This window comes from Phalacrocorax carbo, chromosome 4 (assembly GCF_963921805.1).
Source record: "Phalacrocorax carbo chromosome 4, bPhaCar2.1, whole genome shotgun sequence".
Classification (NCBI taxonomy): Eukaryota; Metazoa; Chordata; class Aves; order Suliformes; family Phalacrocoracidae; genus Phalacrocorax; species Phalacrocorax carbo.
Genome location: NC_087516.1, coordinates 530215 through 554994, shown reverse-complemented (window position 1 = coordinate 554994; position 24780 = coordinate 530215). Strand labels below are relative to the sequence as shown.

Here is a 24780-nt window from a genome sequence, read left to right as displayed (position 1 = left end):
CATCGCACGGGGTGACCGGGGACCTACAGCGGGTTGTGGCGGCAGGGGGGCAATGCGGGGAGGGGGGCAGTGCGGGGAGGGGGAGCCCGGGGTGTCCCTCCCCGACCCCGCTGTCCCCGTCCCCGTCCCCGTCCCCGTCCCCGTCCCCGTCCCCGTCCCCCCCTCACTCACCCCCGGCGCGTCCCGGCCGCCGCCGCTCTCCCCGCTTCCCACTACCGGGACACGCCCCCCTCCCCCCCATTGGCCGCGACACACCTTCCGCCCTTCCCATTGGTCTGTCCCCCTCGGCGGTCGCGCCCCCCGCATACCCCCATCACCACGCCCACTGGCTGCGGCGCCGCGGTGGGTTGGGTCGTTTCCAAGGGGCGGGACTGTCGCTAAGGGGCGCGGCGACAGGCTGGGGCGGCCAATAGGAGGAGGGAGCGCCATGTGTGGGCGGTGCGGCCCCGCCCCGTCCGCCGGGGCGATGCGGTTGCCATGGCAACCTGCCATTGCTTGATAATTTGCGCTCCTCGGACCCCAGATTTCCGACCCCGATCGCTGCCACCCCCGGGGTTGGGCCGGAGCCTCCCGGCGCCGCTCGGAGGCAAAAAAGTGGGGGAAACAGCTGGGAAAGCCCCAGTGACCAAAAAACTCATTTTCAGGTTATTAAAAAAAAAAAAATCCAAACCCCACGGCCAAAAGTGGGGGAGGCGGGTCCGTCCCCCAGAGCGGGGCCGTGCCCGTGGAAGGGGCAATGCCTCGGTGTGCGGGGCTCCTCTGCGGCACGGCCGCATCAGCTCGGCTCTACCGGCGTCTCCCACAGGAGATTCCCGGCTCTCCCGGGGCCGTCAGGGAGGCTGGAGGGCGGTTGGGCAGTGGGCTGGGGCCCACGCGTGGTGGCTGGGCAGGGCTGGCTCAGCCCATCCCACCCCCATCCTGTCCCATTCCATCGCTGTCCCATCCCCATCCCATCCCCATCCCACCCCCATCCCCATCCCATCACCATCCCCATCCCAACCCATCCCCTGGAGCCAATCCCTGAGAATCCGGACAGCCAACGTCCGCCACCCCTGGCCTGGATGAGCTCCCAGCACGTCCCTTCTCCGGTGGGACGGAGTGCTGGGAACGGCCACGTCCCACCAAGGGGATGGCGAGGCCCCGGCAGGGGCTCACCGAGGGCCGGGAATGCAGCTGGGATGCGTCCCTGCCAGGAAAATGCCGCCACTTCCCTTCCAAAGAGCACGTCCGCCTGCTGGGAACAACGTGGGGGGAGGCAGCGGCACCCCCCATGCGGCCGAGAGCCGTCCCAGTGGGAAGCAGGGTCAGCCCCGGCAGGCAAGCGGCTCTGTGAGCAGGCAGGGCCGGGGAGCGCAGGGATCAGGGACACAGCCCACCCTGGGGACTAATCTGTGTGTCCCCCCCCTTCCCGCAGCTCCCCCCCCAGCTTTGGCGGCAGCCTCCAGATGCCGGAACGCTTAAAAACTCCGGGGCTTCGTTCCCAGGGAGCCAACGGAGCCCCAGCTGCGCCCTCGCCTCCGGCACGCGTGACACGGCGCACGGCTCGGCCCCTCCGATGAACAAACAACAGGGTTTTTACCCTAAACAGGCGGCAGGTGACCCCAGCGCAGGGATGGTTGTGCCCAGAGCCACCCCCAGGCATCTCCCCACCGCTGGGAAGCTCCGGCACCGGCGGGATACGAGCGGAGGAGCCGCGGCAGGGCTGCCAGCGCTGTTGGTGTGTGTGGCAGGCAGTGCCAGGCTGAGCCCCGGCGCTGCTCCCCAGCTGCCCCGCCAGCAGGTCGGCGTGCCGAGGCACGGGTTTTCTCAGAGATTATAAAAAACAAATGGTTTTAGATAAAGGATTAAATCCCAGCCTCCGCTCGCGCATGGCCCAGGCCGATTAATCCGACTGCCCTCTGACACTGCACAGGAGATAAACACTACCAGGCTGGGGCAGGCAGGACCCCCACAGCGACACAGCCTTGGGGAGGTCCCCAAGCGATATCCCGGCTTTTTAATTAAACTCGAGGCACTGGGATGGCTCTTTCAGCTCAGGAGAAGCTCCCACGGGAGGGAGACGTAGGGCAGGCGGTGGGGGGCAGCAGTGGGTGAGGGGCTGCGGGTGGGCGAGGGTCCGCTCACCGCTGTTGGCGCTGGGCTTCCTGCAGACGCCGGCTGAGGTCGTCTATCCGCATGTTCTTGAGGTGCAGCAGCTGCTCCAACCTCCCCACCTTCAGCTGCAGGATCTGAGCAGAGACCCCGACACCCCTTTAGCTTGGGTTTTCGGGGGGTGGGAGGCACATCCATACAACCCAGCCAGGCCCAGCAGTGAGGGGGGGGGCACAGGGAGGACGAGGGGCTCAGGGCCCCGCTGAGGTGGCTGCCAGTGTCACAGAGCAGCATCAGGCATCTTTAACCACAGGGGAAACTGAGGCAGGTGACACCAGCGCCAGATTTGGGGTCTTTATTCCTGCTCCCACAACCTGCATCGAGCAAATGCTCCCCCAAAACACAGCCCGGGAGCCCCAGCTCCCCACCAGGACCTGGTGACAACTCTTCCCACCCGAGAAGCCCCACAACATTCCTTCCCCTCTTTCAAAATTTTACATCTTAGGAGATGTTTTCCAGCAGAAAAGCCCCATTTTTAGGCAAGACAGAGCCACTGCCCTGGCTCAGTGCTGAATAAAGCTCTGTTTCAAAAATCACCCACTGCCCAGGGTGGAATAAGGGATGCCCGGAGCCTGGTCTGCAGCTCTGGGACAGCCCAGGGGCCACGGCAAGCGTGTGCGGAGGCTCTGCGCAGCCGCGATGCCCGTTCCGCATCACCTGTCGTTACTGCGGGCTGGACCAGAATGGATGAGGAACGGGAACATTTGGGAATCACGGATTGACGTGGCTGCAGGGACCGAACCGCACCTCGGGGCCGTGCTGAGCTATCGCTGCCTTTCTAGCCCGGGTTGAGCAGATCTTTTAGGAGCCCAGCACTGCCGGGGAGCAGCCAGAGCTGCTCGGTGCTGCCACGGGGACGGTGTTGGCTGGGGCGATGGAGGGTGGGCTCACCTGGATGGTCTCCTGCGCCAGGAGCAGAGCCTGATCCCTCTCCAACAGCTGCAGGGAGCCGGCGCCATCCCCCAGGGGAGGTTGGACACAGCTGCGGAGGCTCTTCTTCACCCTGGACGGGGAATGGAAACACCGGGACAATGACTGACCCCTCCTGCAGCGTTGCTCGCAGCCCACAGAGCCAGACAGGCTGCGGGGCTCAAGCGCACACCTGGCTCCTCCGTGTCCTGCGCCACACATGCTTCCCCTGTGGCACAGGGCTCCCTTGGCCCCCGCGGGGACCCCTTCCCTCAAGCACCCCCCCAAGAATCACAGCATCCCAGAGTGGCGGGGGTCGGAAGGGCCCTCTGGAGCTCACCCCGTCCCACCCCCTGCTGGAGCAGGCACCCCCAGAGCAGGGGCACAGGGCCGCGTCCAGGCGGGGGGTGAATGTCTCCAGGGAAGGGACCCCACAGCCTCTCTGGGCAGCCTGTGCCCCTGCTCTGGCACCCGCACAGGGAAGGGGTTTGTCCTCATGTTCAGGGGGAGCTTCCCGTGTTCCAGCTTGTGCCCGTTGCCCCTTGGCCTGGCGTTGGGCACCGCTGAAAAGAGCCCGGCCCATCCCCCTGACACCCGCCCTTCAGATAATTATAGGCATTGATGAGATCCCCCCTCAGCCTTCTCTTCTCCAGGCTGAACAAGCCCAGGTCTCTCAGCCTTTCCTCACAAGGGAGATGCTCCAGCCCCTGACCATCTCCGTAGCTCTCCCCTGGACTCCCTCCAGCAGTTCCCTGTCCTCCTTGAACTGGGAAGCCCAGACCTGGATGCAGCCCCCCAGATGTGGCCTCACTGGGGCAGAGCAGAGGGGGAGGAGAACCTCCCTCGCCCTGCTGCCCACGCTCCTTTCCATGCACCCCAGGGCACCGCTGGCCCCCTTGGCCCCAAGGGCCCAGTGCTGGCTCAGGGTCACCTCGCTGCCCCCCAGCACCCCCAGGGCCTTCTCAGCAGAGCCGCTCTCCAGCAGGTCCCCCCCAGCCTGTGCTGGTGCGGGGGGCTGTTCCTCCCCAGGGGCAGGACCCTGCACGTGCTCGTGTTGAATTCCCTGAGGTTCCCCTGGGCCCAGCTCTCCAGCCTGCCCAGCTCTCGCTGGATGCCAGCACAGCCTCTGGTGCATCAGCCGCTCCTCCCAGCTTGGGATCATCAGGGAACTCGCTGAGGGGACGCTCTGTCCCTTCGCCCAGGAATCCCTTCACCCAGAAGGACACATCACCAGCGAGCATGACCAGCACCTCTTACCCGGCAGCCCTGGGAGACTCCTGAGTGCAGCCTCCACTCTTCACCTTTGAGTAGCCTGCAAAATGCAGCAGTTAGCACATGATCTCCCCAAACAGCTCTGCCCCCCCAACCACGGCGAAACCCCCTTCCAGCAATCCCCCCAGGGCTGGCCAAGCTCGTTATCTGGGTGCCCCTGCACAAGGCAGGGCTGTGGGTGCCCCCTCCAGGGACCGGAATGGTCACAGTTTGGGGTTTGGACCCCGGTGAGCCCATAGCATGGCCGGGATGGGACCCTCCTCTCTGCCGCGCTGCACACCAGCCCTACCCGTCTCCAGGTAGCTGACCTCTTCCAGCACTGCCCGTACACCTGGCTCCTGCATGGAGAGGCAGGGAAACACCTTCAGGCTTGGCCACACGCCATGGTGCTCCCTGTGCGAGAGCCCACAAACAGCCCCCGTGCAGGGAGAGGGCCCCAGGGTCAGGAGAATGGGGGACATGGTACCCCCAAGCCCACATGGCTCTTTGTGTCTCACATGAGCGGGGAGCACAGCGAGGAGGGCCGGGTGACGGGCGGTGGGGACAGAACGTGATGGGGATGGCGTCCCCTCTCCTCCCCACTCACAGCGGCTCCTCCCGGGCTGCCCAGGCCAAGCCAAGGCTTGCGGAGCGAGCGGGGCCGCCGCGCTTCCGACGACGGTGCACGGCTGCCATCTGCGGCCACCGAGCGAGGCCGGCTCTGCCGCCCGCATCGCTCCCAGCAGGGTGCTCCCACCCCAGCTCTGCCCACGCGAGGGGCTCCCCTGCCTCGGAACACCCCACTATGCTTCCCCACAGAGCTGCAGACAGGGAGACAGCAGTGGGATCCTCATGATGAGGAGAAAGAGGCACATGGGGGGAAAGCGATGCCGACAAGGACGTCTGGAGCTCAGCTGGGTCCCCCTGGCCCTACCCTGATTACACTGATCTCTCAGTGGGGTGGCTACTCGCCCTCATCACCCCCCAGCCCGTAGCACATGGCATCTAAAAGCAGGAGGCGGCACGCCAAGTGCCCCCTTTCCCCCAGCCCCCGCTGACCTGGCCTGGGCCGGGCACCACCTTGCTCTGCTTCTGCTTCTCCTCGATCTTCTGCCGCAGCAGGAGCAGCACCTGCTCCACCACGCCCGGCCGGCACTGCACGACCTGCCGGATCACGTCATTCGGGATGGAGAAATTCAGCTTACTCAGCACTTTCCTAGAAGAGGAGACAAATGAGTGCCCAGGAGAGCATGAGGCAGGCATCCCCTGCCTGCGGCACCCTGACCTGTGTCCCAGCTGGCCTGGTCCCCAAAGAGGGACACTCTGTGGGGCAGCACGTTGCTCCCAGCAAGGGGGAGCAGGGGGGCTGCCCCCCTGGTACTCTTAGAATCATAGAATCATGGAATCATTAAGGTTGGAAAAGACCTCTAGGATCATCAAGGCCAACTCTTAACCCAAAGCTACCATGTCTCCTAAACCATGCCCTAAGTGCCACGTCTACACATCTTTTAAATACCCCCAGGACGGTGACTCCCCCACCTCCCTGGGCAGCCTGTGCCAGGGCCTGACCGCTCTGGCAGGGAAGGCATTTTCCCTCATCTCCAACCTAAACCTCCCCTGACGCAGCCTGGGGCCGTTCCCTCTCGTCCTGTCACTGGTGACCTGGGAGCAGAGACCAGCCCCCCCCTCACTCCAGCCCCTCTCAGGCAGCTGCAGAGAGCGAGAAGGGCTCCCCTCAGCCCCCCCTTCTCCAGGCTAAACCCCCCCAGCCCCCTCAGCCGCCCCCCAGCACACTTGTGCTCCAGACCCTGCCCCAGCCCCGCTGCCCTTCTCTGGACACGCTCCAGCCCCTCCAGGCCCTTCTTGTCCCGAGGGGCCCAAACCTGAGCCCAGCATTCGAGGTGGGGCCTCCCCAGGGCCGAGCACAGGGGCCCCATCCCTGCCCGGCCCCTGCTGGCCACACCAGTGCTGACACAAGCCCGGGGGCTGGTGGCCTCCTTGGCCACCCGGGCACTGCTGGCTCATGCCCAGCCGGCTGTCAGCCAGCACCCCCAGGGCCTTCTCCGCCGGGCACTTCCCAGCCCCTCTGCCCCAGGCCTGGGGCGCTGCCTGGGGTTGGGGTGACCCAAGGGCAGGACCCGGCACTTGGCCTTGTTGAACCTCACACAACTGGCCTCGGCCCATGGATCCAGCCTGTCCCAGTCCCTCTGCAGAGCCTCCCTGCCCTCCAGCAGATCGACACTCCCGCCCAGCTTGGTGTCATCTGCAACTCACTGAGGGTGCCCTCGATCCCCTCGTCCAGATTGTTGTTATCAAACAGAAATGGCCCCAAAACTGAGCCCTGGGGAACACCCCTTGTGACCAGCTGCTGACTGGATTCAGCTCTGTTCACTCTCTGGGCTCGGCCACCCAGCTGGTTTTCTGTCCAGCGAAGAGTCCACCTCTCCAAGGCAGGAGCCGCCAGTTTCTCCAGGGGAAGTTTCTCTAGGGGAATGCTGTGGGAGACGGTGCCAAAGGCTTTACGAAAGCCCCGGCAGACACCACCCGCAGCCTCTCCCTGACGCACCGGGCGGGTCGGTGGGCCACAGGAGGAGATCAGGCTGGTACCTGTTGAGGTGCCCCCAGTTGGCGAGCTTCTGCGGCGTGGAGCTGGCGGGCACGTAGCTGTGCAGCTGCACCATGGCGGGGAAGAAGAATTTCACCACCTCGGCTGCCAGCACTGGGGGAAGAGGGGAGGAGAGGGGCTGGGGGCGGCGGGCACCCCGCGAACCACCCCCGCCGCCCGCGGCCTGCGCTCCCCAGGCCCGGCACCCACCTGGGGCCCACCCCCGGCCCCCGGCCCGGCGCCCCCCCCCCCCCGCCGGTCCCGCCGCGCCCACCCCCGTCGCTGAAGTCGCGGGCGATGCTCCTGCGGGGCCGGGAGAGCGGCAGGGTGTCCAGCCAGGCGTAGAGGGCCGGCAGCTCGCCCGCCGCCCCGCCGCCCGCCATGAGGCCTGCCGCCACCCCCGGGCCCGGCCGGGCCGCGTCCCGCCGCCATGGCAACGGCGCCGCGGGGCATGCTGGGAGCGCGCCGGCGGCCGGCAGCGGGCGGGGGGGGTCTGGGGGTCCTGAGCGATGGGGGAGAATGGGGGGGGTCTGGGGGCCCTGAGCGATGGGGGAGAACGGGGGGGGTCTGGGGGCCCTGAGCGATGGGGGTGTCTGAGCAATGAGGGGGTCTGGGCACGGGGAGGGCGTCAGGGGGTCCTGAGCGATGGGGAGAATGGGGGGGGTCTGGGGGCCCTGAGCGATGGGGGAGAACGGGGGGGGTCTGGGGGCCCTGAGCGATGGGGGTGTCTGAGCAATGAGGGGGTCTGGGCACGGGGGGGGCGTCAGGGGGTCCTGAGCGATGGGGGTCTGGGGGTCCTGAGCGATGGGGGAGAACGGCGGGGGTCTGGGGGTCCTGAGCGATGGGGGAGAACGGGGGGGGTCTGGGGGCCCTGAGCGATGGGGGTGTCTGAGCAATGAGGGGGTCTGGGCACGGGGGGGGCGTCAGGGGGTCCTGAGCGATGGGGGTCTGGGGGTCCTGAGCGATGGGGGAGAACGGCGGGGGTCTGGGGGTCCTGAGCGATGGGGGAGAACGGGGGGGGTCTGGGGGCCCTGAGCGATGGGGGTGTCTGAGCAATGAGGGGGTCTGGGCATGGGGGGGGCGTCAGGGGGTCCTGAGCGATGGGGGTCTGGGGGTCCTGAGCGATGGGGGAGAACGGCGGGGGTCTGGGGGTCCTGAGCGATGGGGGAGAACGGGGGGGGTCTGGGGGCCCTGAGCGATGGGGGTGTCTGAGCAATGAGGGGGTCTGGGCATGAGGGGGGCGTCAGGGGGTCCTGAGCGATGGGGGAGAACGGGGCGGGTCTGGGGGTCCTGAGCGATGGGGGAGCAGGGGGGTGTCTGGGGGTCCTGAGCGATGGGAGGGGGGCTGAGTGATGGGGGAGAACGGGGGGGTGTCTGGGGGTCCTGAGCGATGGGGGAGCAGGGGGGTGTCTGGGGGTCCTGAGCGATGGGAGGGGGGCTGAGTGATGGGGGAGCAGGGGGGTGTCTGGGGGTCCTGAGCGATGGGGGTATGGGGGTCCTGAGCAATGCGGGGTGGCTGAGCGATGGAGGAATGGAGGGGGTCTGGGGGTCCTGAGTGATGGGGGAATGCAGGGCTCTGAGCAATGCGGGGGGTCTGGGGGTCTTAGGAGAGGAGGACAGAGGGTCTGGGGGCGGCTCAGAGCAAGGGGGTTGTCTGGGGATCCTGAGAAATGGGGGTCTGAGGGACTCTGAACAAGTTGGAGGGGTCTGGGTGTCCTGGGAAGGGGCGCCCTGGGGCACTCAGATCAAGGGTGGCCTAGGGATCTGGAGGGGCTCTGAGCAAGGAGGGGCCTGGGAATCCTGGGCAAGGGGTGTCTGGGGGGCTCAGAGCAGGAGGGGGCATCTAGGGGATGCAGAACCAGATTGAGGGAGCCTGTGAGCAATGAGGGGCCCAGGACCATGGTGATTGGGGGCCCCAAGCTACTGGGAGGCTCTGGGGGGCTACATGCAACAGGAGAGGGCCTGGGGGTGGTGAGACCACAGCAAAGGGGTCCCTGAGCAAAGAGGGGGCTTTTAGGGGTCCAGAACCAGGTCAAGGGGGGCCACAAGTAGTGGGGGAGGCCAGGGGAGTCCCCAGCACCCACCAGCAAGGAGGACCCCAAGCAAGGGGGGGTCGCCGCTCTGGGAAGGTGCAAGGAAGAGGATCCCAAGATGATCCTATGGTGGACCCCAATGTGATGGGGGGCTCCAGCTCCCATCCGTTCAGGCTAAAGATCAGCTGGAGATGTTGCTCTTGGCAGTGGGTACCCCAAGTCTGTGCCCAGGGCCTGCAATCCCCTCCTGGGGGGCACCCGCTGCGGGGGGACACTTCCCAGGGATGGGCACCACAGCTGGGATGGACCCTTGGGATGGACACCCTCCTTGGGATGGACATCGTAGTCCCCCCCACATGGGCAGGAATGGGCAGGTTACAGCGCTGTGGGCAGCAATACCAGGGGGGGAGTGAGACGCTGGGGATGCCGATAAGCCCCGCCTGCGGCTTGGTCCCCAGCGAGGTGGGACGGGGACAGCGTGGGGATGGCTCCCGCCGAGGGGGCAGTTTATCTGCTGCTGCCGCCTGCACGGTCCCTTCCGCTCCTTCACCACGGCAGAGCCCAGACCCGGGAGCTCCAACTCTGCCACCGGCAGCCCTGCAGGATGTGTGCCTCAGTTTCCCCACCCTGTCCCTCTTCTGGCCACAGCAGCTGCAAAAAGGGGGGTCTGATGGGGTTTCGCTCCTGGTTTGCTTCTCACTGAAGATAAAAGGAGCCTGAAATGGTTTATTTTTGGCCAAACCAAAACTAAATTCAGCGAGTCGAGCCAGAATCCCCCTCTCCCTGGCAGGGCAGGGTTCTGGCAGCAGCCACCCTCCCCGGGCCCCCGCAGGAGCGGGTGGCAGCCGCAGCCTCCCCTGGGTGCGCGGAGCAGAAAGCAGCAAAACAGGAAGGGGGGGACGGAGACGCCCCTTTGCCCCCCCGCAGTTTCCTCCCCACCACAGCGGCGGATGCTTCAGGGTGGGGAGGTTTTGCTCCGTGAACCCCAGGACCCTCCGTCCGCACCTCCTGAAACTGCAGCCTCAGCCAGAGCCTCCACCGCGGCCGCGGGTCCTGGCTGTGCCGGCAAGGCCACTTTCCGTGCCACCACCACCAGCAGCCCTTCGGCATCTCGCTGCCACCATCATCCTCCTCTTGTGTTCCTCCAGCTTTAAAATCTCTCAAATCCTGTATTTTGGCGCTAAGGTGCCTGGAGCCCCACGCGGCCCACGTCTGGGGAGGTGGGTGATGCCCCCGCTCGCCACCTGCACCGTTGTTCAGCCACGACCCCCACCCAGAGCCGCCGCATTCCCGAGCTGGGGCCGGTGGCTTCGCGATGCCCGCGGTGACACAGGCCACGGCGGCGTGCTGCCACGTGCGTGCTGCCCACGAGCTGCCACGCAGGACCCCGGGGATGCTCCGTCCCTCAGCCGCAGGGCACCAGCGGGGAGGGAGCCAGAGGCTGGTACCCTCCTCCTGCATCCCCTGCCATCATGCCACGCCGTGTCACCCCACGTGTGGGGCCTTGCCCCACAGATCCCCTGGGGCCAGCGCCGAGGGCACCGGGGTCCTGCCGCAGCCGCCCCGTGCACAGCAGCGATGCCCCCCCGCCCCCAAATAACCAGCCACGGTTATAAAGAATTTGGAAAAAAACAGGTGAATGGGCATGCTTTGCCCTTAAACCCTCTTGGGGCAGAAAACAGGTTTCCTGTGGTCGGGCAAAAGCTTTTGTGGAAGATGTCAGTGGTTTTGGGGTGTGTTCCTGCCCAGAGCACCCAGGCTGGGAGGGAAGCCAGAGGGAAAAGGGGATGCTGTGGGATTATTTCCTGAAGGCAGGGGGAACTGGTCCTCCAGGTGGGGGTCCCACATTGGGGCAGCCCAGTCTGGGTGAGGGGCGCGGGGAGGCGGTGGGACACCCACAGCCAGTCGGTGGGGTGGGATGCCATGGGGGTGCAGCCCTGGGGCAGGGGGGGACTGTCACCCACCCCCAGCCCAGCCCTGCCGCTGCCAACAGCCCCCCACTCCATCCTCGTTAATTAGAGTAATCTTTATGGCAGCTCTTGCTGTGTGGCCATTAAAGCAAGCCAGCCTCCTCCAGCTCCTAAAGCCCCCCTCCCCACACACCATGCCCTGGCTTCACCCAAGCCCCTGCCCCAGGGCAGGCAGCAGCACACCAGGGAGGTGGGGGGCTCCAGGGGGGCCCGTGGAGGTGGGGGGCTCCGGGGGGGGCCCACCCCTGCATCCCACAATGGAGAGGAGCAGATGGGGCTTTGTGCAGGTCCTGCTGCAGAGAAGGGGCTCTGCAGCACCCTGGGGAGTCCCCCATCCCCCTCTTTGCAGCCCCACTCCCCAAAACCCTCTGTTTGGGGGGGGGGGGGAAGACCAGAGCATGTGGCCCTTTCCCCAGTGGGGCAGCTGCCTGCAGAGCCCCATGAGCCTTCCCCCGTGCAGCTGTGGCTGAGCTGGCTGGAGACCCCCTTCCCTCCCCGAGGCCCCCAGCATGGGCTCGGGGCGGCCACCAGCGCTGGGCCCCCCGGCCCCCGGCCCCAGCCCAGCCTTCTGTGGCTGGAAGCAATTAAAGCCCTTGGTGGCCAGGGAGGACATCCTGCAGCCGCCCAGCAGCGCTGGGGGGCCAGCGAGCCCCCCGCCCCGGGGATGCCTGTCCTCCTCCCTGGGGCACCCTGGGTGCTGCACCCACCCCCCGGGGACCCGCAGCCCACTGCAGCACAGATCCCCAGCCCCGCTGCTGTACTGGGATGTGCTGGGATGCACTGGGACATGCCTGGCATCCCTGGGTGGGGTGGGGGGCAGGGGACCCCCCATGCCCTTCGCTCACTCTGGGAGGGCAGGGTCTGGCCAGTATGGGGGTGTCGCCGGAGCCAGCCAGACCAAATGCCACCCCCAGCTGGGAGAGCTGCCCACTCACCTGCCCCTGCCCTGGCTGGGGAGGGGGTCTCCAGCCCGGCCACCCCCTCCTCTTTTCTTTTCCTCTCTGAAAGGAAAGAATGGGGCTGGGGACAATGGATGACAGGCTGGGATGGCCACCCAGGCCGCGGCCGCCCAGCGCATTCCTGCCCAGCTTTCCATTGGAAAGCCCCCAGCTGGGCTGGAGACCCCCTCCCCGGGCAGGGGTCTGGCCAGCCGCCCTCCCCAGGCAGACAGATGGAGGTCCATGCCCGGCGAGGGACCAGGCTGGGGGGACAGGGTGGAAGGTTTGGGTTTCAGGCAGCACCGAGGCCCAGGGATGCACGGCAGCACGTGGCTTTGGCACCGGTGGGTGTCTAAGCCGGGAGGAGTGGGGGGTACCCAGCCAGGACCCCATGGGGAACAGCGGGGCGAGGGGCAGCCCCGGTCCCTGCAGGCTGTGGAGTGGGTCCATGTGGGAAGGGGTATTTTGAGCTTTCCAGCTTTTTCGTTAGGGCTGCGGTGGGCAATGTGGGCCCCTTCCCTTCCCAATGTGGGGCTGGCCCCCAGTCTAACCCCAGTTCACACTGGGGCTGAGGCCAGCACCCCCCAGCACCCACTCCAGGCCCTGGAGCTGGCACGTGGCAGGGGGCCAGGGGGGGCCAGGAGGGACCTGTGTCCAAATACTGCGACCTCCCCAGAGCCACACCATCACCCACATACACCCATCGCACACCTGCCACCCACCGTCCCCAGCTGTGCACCCCACTACGCAGCCCCCCAATCACATGCGTCCCCAGCCATGCACCCCTCTGTGTCTCCCCCCAGCCGTGTCCCCCCCCAGCCATTTCCCCGAGAACCCCCAGCCATGCATCCCTCCACGTCCCCTCCCGGTCACAGCCCCCCACCATGTCCCCCAAGCCATGCACCCCTCCACACCCCACCCCAAGTCATGCACCCCTGTGTCCCCCCTCAGCCATGTCCCCCACTGTGTCCTCCAAGTCATGCACCCCTCCATGTTTTGTCCCCCCCACAGCTATGACCCCCACCATGCCCCCTCAGCCATGACCCCCTCTGTGTCCCCCAGCCATGTCCCCCTCCGTGTTCCCCCTCAGCTATGTCCCCTCCCATGTCCCCCCCCAGCCATGACCCCCCCGTGTCCCCCAGCCATGCACCCCTCCATGTTGTGTCCCCCCCAGCCATGGACCCCCCAGCCATGGCCCCCTCTGTGTCCCCCCACAGCTATGACCCCCACCATGTCCCTCCGGCCACGTCCCCCTCTGTGTCCCCCCTAGCCATGTCCCCCTCCACATTCCCCCTCAGCTATGTCCCCCCCCAGCCATGCCCCCCTCCCCCCAGCTATGACCCCCCCCCCCGGTCCCCTCTGTGTCCCCCCACAGCTATGACCCCCACCATGTCCCTCCGGCCACGTCCCCCTCTGTGTCCCCCAGCCCACGTTCCCCCCCAGCTATGTCCCCTCCCGTGTCCCCCTCCCGGCCATGACCCCCCCGCGTCCCCCCGCCCCGCACCCCTCCACCCCCCCAGCCATGAGCCCTCCCCGCCCCCCCCACGCGTGCACCCCCACCCCCGCGCGCCCCCGGCCCGCGGCGCGGCGCGGCGTGGCCCTGCCCCACGGGGGCGGCCGGGGCCGCCCCATTGGCTCCCGCCGCGCTTCGCCCCTGTTATTTTTCGAATATAAATAGGGGCGGCGGCAGCGCGCGCCCGGCCGGGGCCCCCCCACACCGGCCACGGACCCGCGCGGCGCGACCCCGCTCCTGGGGGCGTGAGTGGGGGGGGGGAAAGCAACCACAGAGCGGATTATATCGCGATATATCTATTTTTAAATTGGTTTTCGGTGGGTTTCGCGGCCCCGCATGGCGGCGCGGGGCGGCCGGCGTGGGCTGCCCGGGATGTCCCCGGTCACCACGTTGGCGTTGGACATGGACAACCTGGTGGGGCTGGGCAGGTGAGTGGGGGCCGGGAGAGGGACGTGGGGTTGCTCCACGCCTGGGTCTTGTTGCCGGCTATAGGCTCTTTCACGCGTGGTTCGCGCTGTCGGGTAGGGGCTGTTCCCCACGCGTGGCACCTGCGGGTCCCCCGGGCTGCCCCGTGCGTGGCTTCTGCGGGTTGTGGAGATGCGGAGTGCCCCACGCGTGACTCCTCTTGCCGGACACGGGAGGCGCGGGCCGCCCCACGCGTGGCTCAGGGCGGCCTGTATTGAGCCCGCGGGTGGCACCCTGCCGTGGCGGGGGGGTGAGGCGTTTTGGGGCTCCCCTCCCTTAACCCCTGCTTCTGCCCCCCCCGGGGAAGGGGCGAGGGGCACCCCGGGTACCAGAGGTCCCCGTGGGCTGACCCCCACCCGTGTCCCCCTGCCCGCAGCCACTGGGACACCCCAAAGCGGGGGCTGCCCTTCCAGAGCCAGCAGTCCCGCCTGTCCCCGGAGCCGATGGCCTCAGGTTCCTCCCGGGACTCTGTCTCCTCCGAGTCCTCGGATGCGGGTGAGTGATGGGCCCTGTGGCCCCCCCGACCCCTCTTTGGGGCTGGGGATGTGCACAGGGAGCTGTGCAATGGCGGGGGGGGTGTCTCCTGGCGGCTGGGTGGGGGGTATGTGGGCACGGGGCCCCTATATGTGGGGAGGGGGCTTGGCCGAGCGGCTGGGGAGGCAAAGAAGGGATTTGAGGCTGGGGGCTTCTTGGGGTGCAGGTGGGAGCCGGGCCCCCCCCCCCCCCCCCCAGCTCTGAGTCATTCCCGCCAGGCACTCAGCCCACGCCTGCTTCAAACTGGGACTTCCTTCCCTGCACTTCCGACTGCGGCCCCTTCCCCACAGGGCACAGGGGGCAAGAGCCCCCCAGGTCCCGCTCCTGGGGAGGGTCTCAGCCACAGATCCCCCCAGCGGGGTCCCTGGTCGGGGTGATGTGGGACATCCTGGCCGGGATGGGTCGGTGCCACCCCCCCTCGCCACGCTGGGCCCCCCACGAGCACTCGGCGGCTACCACCGGCCGCAGCCCCCTCCCCAGCGCTGGCCGGAGCAGTGGGGAGGCACAGCCGGGGTGTGGGGGGCCGCATCCTGCAAAGGTCCCGGCGGGAGCAGCGCCGGCGCTGTGCCGAAGCGGGTCCCCAGCGGCGCCCGATTCCGTCCCCCTCCCCGGCTGCTACCCCTGCCCCTTGTTCCCACAGGAGTGGGGCTGGACTCCCCCACGCAGGAGGACCCTCCGGTGCTGGAGGAAGCGTGAGTACCCCGTGTGTCCCCCGCGGCTCCGCCGCAGGCAGGGGTCTGGCAGCGGGGGCAGGCAGGAAGCCCGCACGGCGCTTCCTTGCCCCGGCTTGGCCAAATCCTCTTCCGGGCTGCGCCGGCGGGGCGGGCTGGCTGCCCTGGAGCAGCGGGGGGGGGCGCTGAGCACCCCCCGGGCTCCCAGCACCCGCCCCGGGGAGCCTTGGGGTGCTGCCGCACGGGCCCCGCGGGGTGGGGGTGCAGGGTTCAGCTGAGAGCAAAACCCGGTGCGGGGGGGTGAGAGGCTCTGCCTCCCTCCCCCCCGCCCCAAAAAGGAGGGGGGCACCAGCGCTGTGCCGGCGGCATCGCCTGCCCGGCCGTTGGCAGGTCCCGGCTTTGGCAGATGTGCCGGGTGAAGGAGTAACGGGGGGCAGATGGTGGGGCTGGGGGTGCTCGGCGGCGGGGGGACGTGCCGATGCCGGTCCTGCCACGGCGTGCCGCCGGCAGGGCCATATGGCTGCCGGCCAGCATCCCCGGCATCCCCGCCGTGGGGGATTTACATACAGGTGGAGAGCGTGGGGCCCCGACGCCGGCTTTGTCTGGGCGCCGAGCGAGGTCAGTGGGGTGCCCCGGACCACCCCGGCGTGCTGCACCCCCTCCCTCCAAAGCCCCCGATTGGGGTCCTCAGCCTGAAAGCAGCAGTGTCCAGATGGGGCTTTAACCCTTTGTGGGGCTGAAAGCCCCGGCTGCTCTCCATCTGCAGGGCTGCCGGCCCTTGCGTGGGGTGGGAGCACTGTGAGGGCTGGGGCTGCCCATCCCCGGGGCTCCTGGGCTGCCCAGGTTGGGGCACAGGGCTCGTTCCCCCCCTAACCTTGGCTCTCCTCTCCCTACAGCTTCGACAAAGCGATCCTGGAGTCCGGGAGAGTTCTCAAAGAGTAAGTGCAGGGGCTTTGTCCCCGTGCCCAGACCCAAAAGCCGGGCTGTCCCCATGCCTTTCCCGGGCTCTGGATCAGGCCCCGGGTGTTGCTTTGTGTCTGGAGGAGTTGCTGCCCCGGGCTGACAGCTCTGGGGAGGCCTGACCCCTGCTGCGGGGACCCAGGGGACCGGGGGGGCCGTGCCAGCCTCCGCGGGACGCTGCTGGGCCAGGGCACTTTCTCTCATTCAATCTTTCTTTTTTACCCTGCTTCTTGCAGCAATAAGCTCCTTATCCGGAGGATCCCCTCGCTGCCGGTAAGTCCCGAGGGCTCTGCAGGGCTGAGCGGAGAGAGGCCGGACCCTGCTGCGCCCCTGGCCAAGCTGGGAGGAGGAGGAGGTGGATGGAGCTGGGGAGGGCAGGGGCTGCGCAGCACCTCTCACCCCCCCACCTGCCCCACAGCTGCAGCTCCTGGGGGCCAGCCCTGTCCTGAGGAACATCTCCCACTCCCGGGAGTTCAACAGCTGCCAGGCCAGCGAGCAGAGGGGCCGGAGGGAGCCCGAGGACAAGGTGAGGAGGACAACGAGGCTGGGGGGAGGCTGGGGAAGGGGCAGGGGGATGCTAATGCCATGTCCCCCCCACCACCACAGGAAGGGTTTGTCTTCAAGAAGCCGCAGCGGCCGGGTCAGCGCAGCCGGCTGCCCGCTGGCGATGGGGCTGCGGGGAGGGATGCCTTTGCCCAGAGACCCAGCTCTGCACCCAGCCTGCTGGTGAGAGGGGCTGGGGGGGACTCTGGGGGGCACCGGGGATGGGCGCTCCTGCTGCAGGGGCTGCTGAGTGGGGTCCTGCTGCTCCAACCTCCACGTTTGCCCTGGAGACCTGAGGATGTGGGAGCTGAAGGGGTTTGGGGGGGCTCTTGGGGACACCCTGTCTCCAAGCAGGACTGGCGTGGGGCTGGCCCCGCTCCTAAGTCGTGGGCTGTTCCTCCCCAGTTTGACACCCCTGAGAAGGAAAACTTCTCCCAGGGCGAGAGCCCCATCATACTCCGCCGGTGCTCCTTAACCTCCTCCATGTCTGAGGAGGAAGATGATGGCTTCATAGAGATCCTGGATGAGGAAGAGATGAAGGTAAGGAGGGCTTCTCCACCTGGGGGGCTGTGGGGTTGGATGGACCCTGGGCATGGGGTCCATCCCTGCCTGGGGGAGGCTTGGGAAGTGGTTAGCAGGACTTGGCCCCTTCATCCTCTCCTCTGCCTCTCCCCCATGGCCCTCCCGGCTGCTGCCCCAGCAGAGCGATGCCGACATGCCGCAGGGGATGGAGAACCTGCTGACCGCGCCACTGGTGAGGAAGGAGGAGGCAGAGCCGGTATGTTGGAGCCTCGGGGGTGGATGGAGTCCCAGGCTCCTCCCTGGGGTCTCCAAGGTGGGGTCTGGGGGTGATGGGCCTTGGCAAAGAGGCTGGTTGGTGAGCAGCACCAGCCCTGGGGGCTTTGGGTTCATCCGGGGTGGCGCGTGGCCACCAGAGTGGGACCCTTGTCCCCTTGCCCTCAGTGCTGGTGGGAGCTTGGGGGAGAGGGGGGGATGCAGGGAGATGCCAGACCCCCGGGCAGCAACACGGGCTCTCCCCGCACAGCGTCCCGCAAAGCGCAGCAAGTGCCGGCAGCTCTTCCGCTCGCCCTCGATGCCCAGCAGCATCATCAGGCCCATCCTGAAGCGGATAGACCGGCCCCAGGACAGGGACACCCCCGTCAAAACCAAGCGGCGGAGGAGCGTGGCCGGTACCCCTGGCGAGGAGGCGGCGGAGCCGGTGGGTGCTGGGGAAGGCTTCGGGATGAGGCGTCCTCGCCCCGGTCCCCGGTGGCACCGCCCCGTGCCGCGGCTGCGCCGGTGCCTTCGGTAACGCCGGGAGTTGGGTGCCTTTGGTTTGTGCCCCCGCAGAAAGCGCGGCTGCTGCGCTCCAGGTCCTTCTGCCAGGAGGAGATCGAGAACCTGCTGGCCAGCGACCACCGGGAACTCATCGGGGACTTCTCCAAGGTGGGGCCATGGGGGTGCTGGAGGCCAGGGGTGCTGCCCCCCCTTCCCCCAAAGCAAGAGGGGCTGTCAGCGGAGCCCTGCGCCTGGGCAAGAGCCCAAACCCAGCTGATGGCCCTTGCCTTGGGGACAAGGGGACTTGGGGCTGTGACTTTCCAGCCTGTGGACCCCGTAGGACATGAAGAGCCCGATCGCTGCTGCTCTTGTGCCAGCACCATGCCGTGGCTCCCTCAGGGGAGCAAACTTCTGGGTTGGGGGGTGCGGGTGACAGCCCCTGCACTAGGAGGTCCCCCCGGGACGGATCCTGACCCAGCATCTCGCCCCTCCTCCAGGCTTACCTCCTGCAGACGGTGGAGGGGAAGCACCAGGACCTGAAGTACATTTCCCCCGAAATGGTAAGGGAGCAGCAGCCTCTCCCCGAAACCCCTCCGTGGGGCTGCCTGCCTGGTGTCCTCCCCGCTTCCCCGTGCCCCCCTGCCTCGGTGACGGGCTCCCCCCGCAGATGGTGGCGGTGCTGACGGGGCAGTTCAGCAGCCTCATCGAGAGCTGCGTGATCGTGGACTGCAGGTACCCCTACGAGTACGAGGGAGGCCACATCAAGGTCAGAACCACTGCTGTGCCCCTCGGGGCTGGGGCTGGGGGGCTCCTGAGGGGGTTGGGGGAGTCTCAAACCCATCAAACCTGAAAGGTGCTGAACCACTCCCTCCCCCCCCCCCCCCCCCCCCCGAGGGGTTTGAGCCTCCCCAAAGGTACTGAGCCCCACCAGGAAGGAGGAAGGGGAGTGGTGCTGGTGCAGGGGAGGCTGGGGGCAGCGTACTGAGGCCCCCCCCCTTGCATGAAACAGGAGGCAGAGGGGATGAAGGTCCTCCTCTCCCTCCCCAAGGGCGCAGTCAACCTGCCGATGGAGCAGGACGTGGAGGAGTTCCTGCTGAAGAAGCCCATTGTGCCCTTCGACGCCAGCAAGAGGGTGATCGTCATCTTCCACTGCGAGTTCTCCTCTGAGAGGGGACCCAGGATGTGAGTTGGGGGGGTGGATGGTGGACACTGAGGCCTCCTGGACCCCCCCCCAGGCACGGCAGGCTCCTGGCTCAGTGATGATCCCTGCTGCAGCCCCTCCCCGTCGCCCTTCCCTGTGTCCCGCAGGTGCCGGTTCGTCAGGGAGAAGGACCGAGCCTGTAACGAGTACCCCCACCTCCACTACCCAGAGCTCTACGTCTTGAAGGGGGGGTACCGGGAGTTCTTCCCCCAGTACCAGGTGAGCCCCCTGAGTTTGCTCCCTCTGTGGGAGGGGGTCCCTGGTGGGAGGGGAGGGTTGAGGGGGGATGAAAACACCCTCTCCCCAAACGCTGCCCTGCGAGGAGGGAAGGAGAAGGTCTGGCTCTGCGCATCCTCCGTGAGGATGGTACCTCTAGGGGCAGGGGGCTGTGCTGGGGGGGGATTGCTGGGTTTACTCGTGTGTGGTGGGTTGCACTGTGGGTGCTGATGGGCCCTTGGGTGCCCAGACCCACTGCGAGCCCCAGGACTACCGCCCCATGCACCACGAGGACTTCAAGGAGGACCTGCGCAAATTCCGCCTGAAGAGCCGCACCTGGGCGGGCGAGCGCAGCAAGCGGGAGCTCTACAGCCGCCTCAAGAACTTCTGATGCCTCTGGAGGGGGACGTGGGACCCCCTGCAGCCCCCCACCCACCCCGGGCTGCCATCAGGCAACGTCTCCCAGCCCAAAACCCGGCCCTCTCCTCTGCCGGGTGTCTTGTACGACATCACTGAACTCAGCAGGGGTGTAGGGGGGGTGGTGGTTGTGGTTTTACCCCCTTTTTACCCTAAAAACAGGGTAAAAGGTTTTACGCTTTACCTTAAATGGTAGCTGTGGGCTGTGGCGGGGAGTGGGGGCTGCCTGGGGCTGCTCCCTCCATCCCAGGCCAAGTCACTGCCACGTTCAGCCTTCCTTTGGAGGGGGGCAGAGCCGTGGTGGGTGCAGGCTGCCTCCCCCAGCCCCCCCACTCTGGGGTGTGGGGCTCAGGGACTGGGGGGCAGCTCCCCCCTCTCCAAACCATTACTCCAGCCCCTTCCCCTTGCACCCTGAGCCCTGTTGAGGGGGCAGGGAGTGGTGGGTACCCCCCTGCGTGAGGACTGGGAGCTCCCCAGGAGAACTGGGGGCCCCTGGTGGGGCTTAATGGGCAGAACTGTTGTAGAAAAAGCACTTAAACCTCCTTTGCCGCAGGACCCTTACCCCTCTCGGCTTGGGGGGGGTGCCTGGGGGTGGGGGGGCCCTGGGCGCATGCCCCATTGTGTGATTGTTTCCCGGGGTCAGGCTGTACCCGGCCTTTGGGTTGTTTTTACGGTGTCTTTGTTACACCCCCATTAATAATTCTGTCAGGAGGGAGAGCAAAGTCATGTCCCCGCCCCTGATCCGTGTGGGCACCACAGCAACGGGGGCAGCTCCCCGTGCTGGGGCCGGGGGGGACACGGGGCTACAGGTCACCGCTGGCCCCCTGGGGTCATGTGTGGGGCAGGGGGAGGGATGGGGCTGGGGGGCATCCCCCATCCTGGTCCTGCCGCTTCCCCCAGGCCAGGTGGTCCTTTGTACCCCAGGCCATGCTGCTCTTCCTCAACCCCCACCCCACCCCCCCCCGCCCAAGGGCCACCTGGCCCAGGGGGATCCAGTCCCCTTCTCCAGGCCCTGCCACCCCCACCCCGGGATGATCCTGTCTGTCCCATCCCCCAGGCCATGTCACTCCCCCCCTCTCCCCCCCGAGTCATCCTGTTCCCTACCCACACACCATGTTGTCCCCCAGGCCATGTCACACACCCCCACCCCGGTTATCCTGTCCTGCCCAGGTCCTGTGTGTCTGTGTCCCCAAGCCCTGCCGTGTTGTCCCCCAGGCCCCGTTTCCCCCCAAGCCTTGTCCTGTGTCTGTGTCCCGTCCCCCAAGCCCTGTGTCCTGTCCCTCTCACCCACCCCAGGCCCTGTCGTTGTTGTCCCTGTCCCCGTCCCCCCGGTATGTTCTCTCCCGGCCCTGCCACCGCCTCCGACCGTACTTCCTACTCCTGCCCCGCCCACCAACCCCTAATCCCCCAATCAGCATGTCGCCCGCGTCGCCTTGCCCCAATCACCACCCGGCACCGTCACGTGCAGCGGGCGGTCTCCCAATTTCCCGCCCACCTCTTCTCGCCCACCAATCGCCTCCGCCCTTTCCCTTCCCTCATCGCCCGATCCCCGCCCTCCCTGCGTCCTCCGCCAATCCCAGCAGCTGCCCGCCGACACCAGTTTAACCAATGGTAGCCAGGGGCGAAGGGGGGTGAGCTGACGTCACGGCGACGCGCGGCGGGCCGGGGTCGCGCCGGCGTTGCCATGGTGCGGGCGTTCGTGCTGCTTGCTCTGGACCCGCCCACCCCGGTTGGCCACGCCTCCCCGGGCCACGCCTCTCTTGGCCACACCCCGTGCCGCCCCCTCTACACCCGCTTTTTTGGGGACCCCCCCGGGAACTCCCCGGTCCCCGAGGGACCCCCTCGGCAGCGCCTCCGCCGCAAGGAGCAGCTCTTGGCCGTGGGCAGGTATGCAGAACCCCCGAGCGGTGACCGCCCTCCCGGGACCCCCCCCTTTCGGGGGTGCTGGGCTTGGGGGGACCCCCCGCCTCTCCATCAGTCCCAGGGTCATCGGGGACCCCGGGGCCGCTACACCCCCTCTTTGGGGTGGGGGGACTCACTGAGACCCCCAGGGCCATGACACCCCTCTTTGGGGAGGGCTCATTGGGACCCTGAGCACCATGACACCCCCTCTTTGAGGAGGAGGGGGTTCATTGGGACCCCCAGTGCCATGGCACCCCCTCTTTGGGGAGGAGGGGACTCATCAGGACTCTCAGGGCCATGATACCCTCTCCTTGCGGGGGCGCGTGGGCTCATTGGGCCCCCCAGCACTGTGACGCCCCCTCTTCAGGGGAGGGTGGGCTCACTGGGACCCTTAGGGCCATCATGCCATCTCTTTAGGGGGGGCTCCTGGGCTTTGTGGGACCCCTAGGGTGGTGACACCCCTCTTTCCATGGGATTCCCCCTTCCTGGGGGGTCCTGGGCTCAGTGGGTGCCCCAAAACTGTGACAGCCCCTTTCTGTGGGGATGGGGCTCAGCAGGATCCCCAGGGCCATGGTTCCATGGCCCTGGGGATCCTGCTGAGCCCCATCCCCCCAACAGAGGGGTTCACCCTGTCACTGAATTGGGGGGGGGTGTCTTAACACAAGGGTCCCCCCTTTTCTCCCAGGCAAGTGGCTTCACAGTGCCGGCTGCTTCAGTCCTCCTCGGGGCGCCCCTCCGCCCCCCAGCTCCCCCAGCTCCCCGATGAGCCCCTGTCGCTACAAGATGCCCCGGGGGGTCTTTTCCAGCTGCCCCCCGGGGACCCCTTCCCCGAAAGGGTGACGGTAGTTTGGTTATCGGTGTCGGCCCTCGCTTTCGCCTTGGTTTGTGACCCCCAAGAGAATCTATCGTTGGCCGAAATCACGCTGCGCCGCTTGGCCCCGCGCCTGCTCGCCTCCCTGCGCCTCCTCAGCCCCGGTGCCAACGTCCTGCTCCGACCCGACGCCGCCGACGTCCTCCTCGATCGGCTCCTGCCCCACGGCCAGATGCTTTTCCTCAACGAACGTTTCCTCCAGGCGATGGACCGGGAGATGGGCATCAAAACATCCCGCTGAGCTAAAGCCGCCATCCCTGCCCGGCACCCCGCGATATTTCGGCGGGGAGAGAGAAGGGAAGGAGCCAGAATGGTCGCCAAGCCCCAACAGGATGGACAGGAAAAGTGGCTCAAGAATAAAGAGCAATGAGCCAGCAAAAAGCAGGTTTTTAACCCATTTATCCCCCCTGGATGCCATCACGGGAGGGTTGGCGAGTGCTAATAGCCGTCCCCATAAAAATCCGCCCGGAGCTGGGATAGCGCCGTGTTCCTGCACCTCTTCGTGCGCGGGACAGCGGGCGATGGCTTCGCGGGGCTGTAAACAGACTTTTAAGAAAAGAGGTGGTTTGGTTCTCCCCCCGACGGGGTTTGACAAATCCGCCAGCCCAAAGGAAGGGTGGGCGCTGGGTGCCTCTGTGCCCTCCGCGTGAGGGACCCCGGGTCAGGGTTTCCCCGGTGGGGGAGCAGCAGCCAGGGGCAGTGCACATCCCCTCGCTGTGGGACGGGAAGCTCTAGGCCGGTCAGCCTCACCTCCATCCCTGGAAGGGTGATGGAGCAGTTCATCCTGGAGGTCATCTCCAGGCATGCAGAGGACAAGGAGGTTATCAGAAGTATCAACATGGATTCACCAAGGGGACACCAGGCTTGACCAACCCAATAGCCTTCTGTGATGGTGTGACTGGCTGGGTCGATGAAGGGAGGGTCGTGGGTGTTGCTTACCTCAACTTCAGCAAGGCTTTTGACCCTGTCTTCCATCACACCCTCATAGACAGGCTTAGGAAGTGTGGGTTAGATGAGAGGACAGAGAGGTGGGCTGAGAACTGGCTGAACGGCAGAGCTCAGAGGGTCGTGACCAACGGGGCAGGGTCTGGATGGAGGCCTGTCACTAGCGGTGTTCCCCAGGGGTCTGTGCTGGGGCCAGTCCTGTTCAACATATCCATCAGTGACCTGGGGGAAGGGACAGAGCGTCCCCTCAGCGAGTTCCCTGATGATCCCAAGCCGGGAGGGGCGGCTGATACACCAGAGGCTGTGCTGGCATCCAGCGAGCCCTGGCCAGGCTGGAGAGCTGGGCCCGGGGGAGCCTCAGGGAATTCAACACGAGCACGTGCAGGGTCCTGCCCCTGGGGAGGAACAACCCCCCGCACCAGCACAGGCTGGGGGGGACCTGCTGGAGAACGGCTCTGCTGAGAAGGCCCTGGGGGTGCTGGGGGGCAGCGAGGTGACCCTGAGCCAGCACCGGGCCCTTGGGGCCAAGGGGGCCAGCGGTGCCCTGGGGGGCATGGAAAGGAGCGTGGCCAGCAGGGCGAGGGAGGTTCTCCTCCCCCTCTGCTCTGCCCCAGTGAGACCACATCTGGGGTGCTGCATCCAGGTCTGGGCCCCCCAGTTCAAGAAGGGCAGGGAACTGCTGGAGAGAGTCCAGGGGAGAGCTACGGAGATGGTCAGGGACTGGAGCATCTCCCTTGTGAGGAAAGGCTGAGAGACCTGGGTCTGTTCAGCCTGGAGAGGAGAAGGCTGAGGGGGGATCTCATCAATGCTTATAAATATCTGAAGGGCGGGTGTCAGGAGGATGGGCCGGGCTCTTTTCAGCGGTGCCCAACGCCAGGCCAAGGGGCCACGGGCACAAGCTGGAACACGGGAAGCTCCCCCTGAACATGAGGACAAACCCCTTCCCTGTGCGGGTGCCAGAGCAGGGGCACAGGCTGCCCAGAGAGGCTGTGGGGTCCCTTCCCTGGAGACATTCACCCCCCGCCTGGACGTGGCCCTGTGCCCCTGCTCTGGGGGTGCCTGCTCACGCAGGGGTGGGACGGGGTGAGCTCCAGAGGGCCCTTCCGACCCCCACCACTCTGGGATGCTGTGGGGTCACCAGAGTGGAGGATTAAATAAACAAGCAGCAGGGCAGGACGTGGCCGTGTGCCCAGCATGGGGGGTTTGGTTGTCCCCACGTGATGCTACTTGGGGCGAGGGGGACATGTGTGTCACCCTGGGAGGTGGCAGGAGCCGGCACCCCCTCTCACCACACTCAGAGGGCGAGGGGATGGATCCATCCCTCCCACGGCGCTCGTGGGACCTCTGTGACACAAGAGCTGTGGCACCGTTGTTGATGCCAGCGAAGGTCTGCAAGTTGGACAGGGC

At 66.9% G+C, this 24780-nt stretch overlaps 3 protein-coding genes across 5 annotated transcripts; 2 read left to right on the top strand and 1 right to left on the bottom strand.

The window, feature by feature from the left end:
* Positions 1 to 1979: 1979 nt before the first annotated feature.
* SPEF1 (sperm flagellar 1) lies at positions 1980 to 7340 on the bottom strand. The gene is made up of 7 exons (XM_064448773.1): positions 7191 to 7340; positions 6919 to 7030; positions 5371 to 5527; positions 4622 to 4670; positions 4318 to 4372; positions 3043 to 3154; positions 1980 to 2228 (listed from the first exon to the last, which is right to left on the bottom strand). Exons 1-7 carry the CDS (start codon positions 7297 to 7299, stop codon positions 2121 to 2123), a joined length of 702 nt encoding a protein of 233 aa, XP_064304843.1. The 5' UTR covers positions 7300 to 7340; the 3' UTR covers positions 1980 to 2120.
* Positions 7341 to 13539: 6199 nt separating this feature from the next.
* Positions 13540 to 20377, top strand: CDC25B (cell division cycle 25B). 3 transcript variants are annotated; one of them, XM_064448769.1, is made up of 16 exons: positions 13540 to 13798; positions 14212 to 14330; positions 15010 to 15061; positions 15937 to 15978; positions 16237 to 16273; positions 16419 to 16526; positions 16607 to 16726; positions 16949 to 17083; positions 17244 to 17321; positions 17589 to 17762; positions 17894 to 17989; positions 18319 to 18381; positions 18489 to 18587; positions 18870 to 19003; positions 19130 to 19241; positions 19489 to 20377. In XM_064448769.1, exons 1-16 carry the CDS (start codon positions 13707 to 13709, stop codon positions 19627 to 19629), a joined length of 1602 nt encoding a protein of 533 aa, XP_064304839.1. In that variant the 5' UTR covers positions 13540 to 13706; the 3' UTR covers positions 19630 to 20377. The 3 variants fall into 3 exon arrangements, with proteins under 3 accessions (XP_064304839.1, XP_064304840.1, XP_064304841.1); XM_064448770.1 differs by having other exon boundaries at positions 13541 to 13798; positions 17247 to 17321; XM_064448771.1 differs by lacking the exons at positions 13540 to 13798; positions 14212 to 14330; positions 15010 to 15061 and adding an exon at positions 15488 to 15658.
* Positions 20378 to 20906: 529 nt separating this feature from the next.
* AP5S1 (adaptor related protein complex 5 subunit sigma 1) lies at positions 20907 to 22809 on the top strand. Its single transcript, XM_064448772.1, has 2 exons — positions 20907 to 21542; positions 22243 to 22809. The coding sequence occupies exons 1-2, from the start codon at positions 21340 to 21342 to the stop codon at positions 22667 to 22669; spliced, it is 630 nt and encodes a 209-aa protein (XP_064304842.1). The 5' UTR covers positions 20907 to 21339; the 3' UTR covers positions 22670 to 22809.
* The last annotated feature ends 1971 nt before the right edge of the window (positions 22810 to 24780 follow it).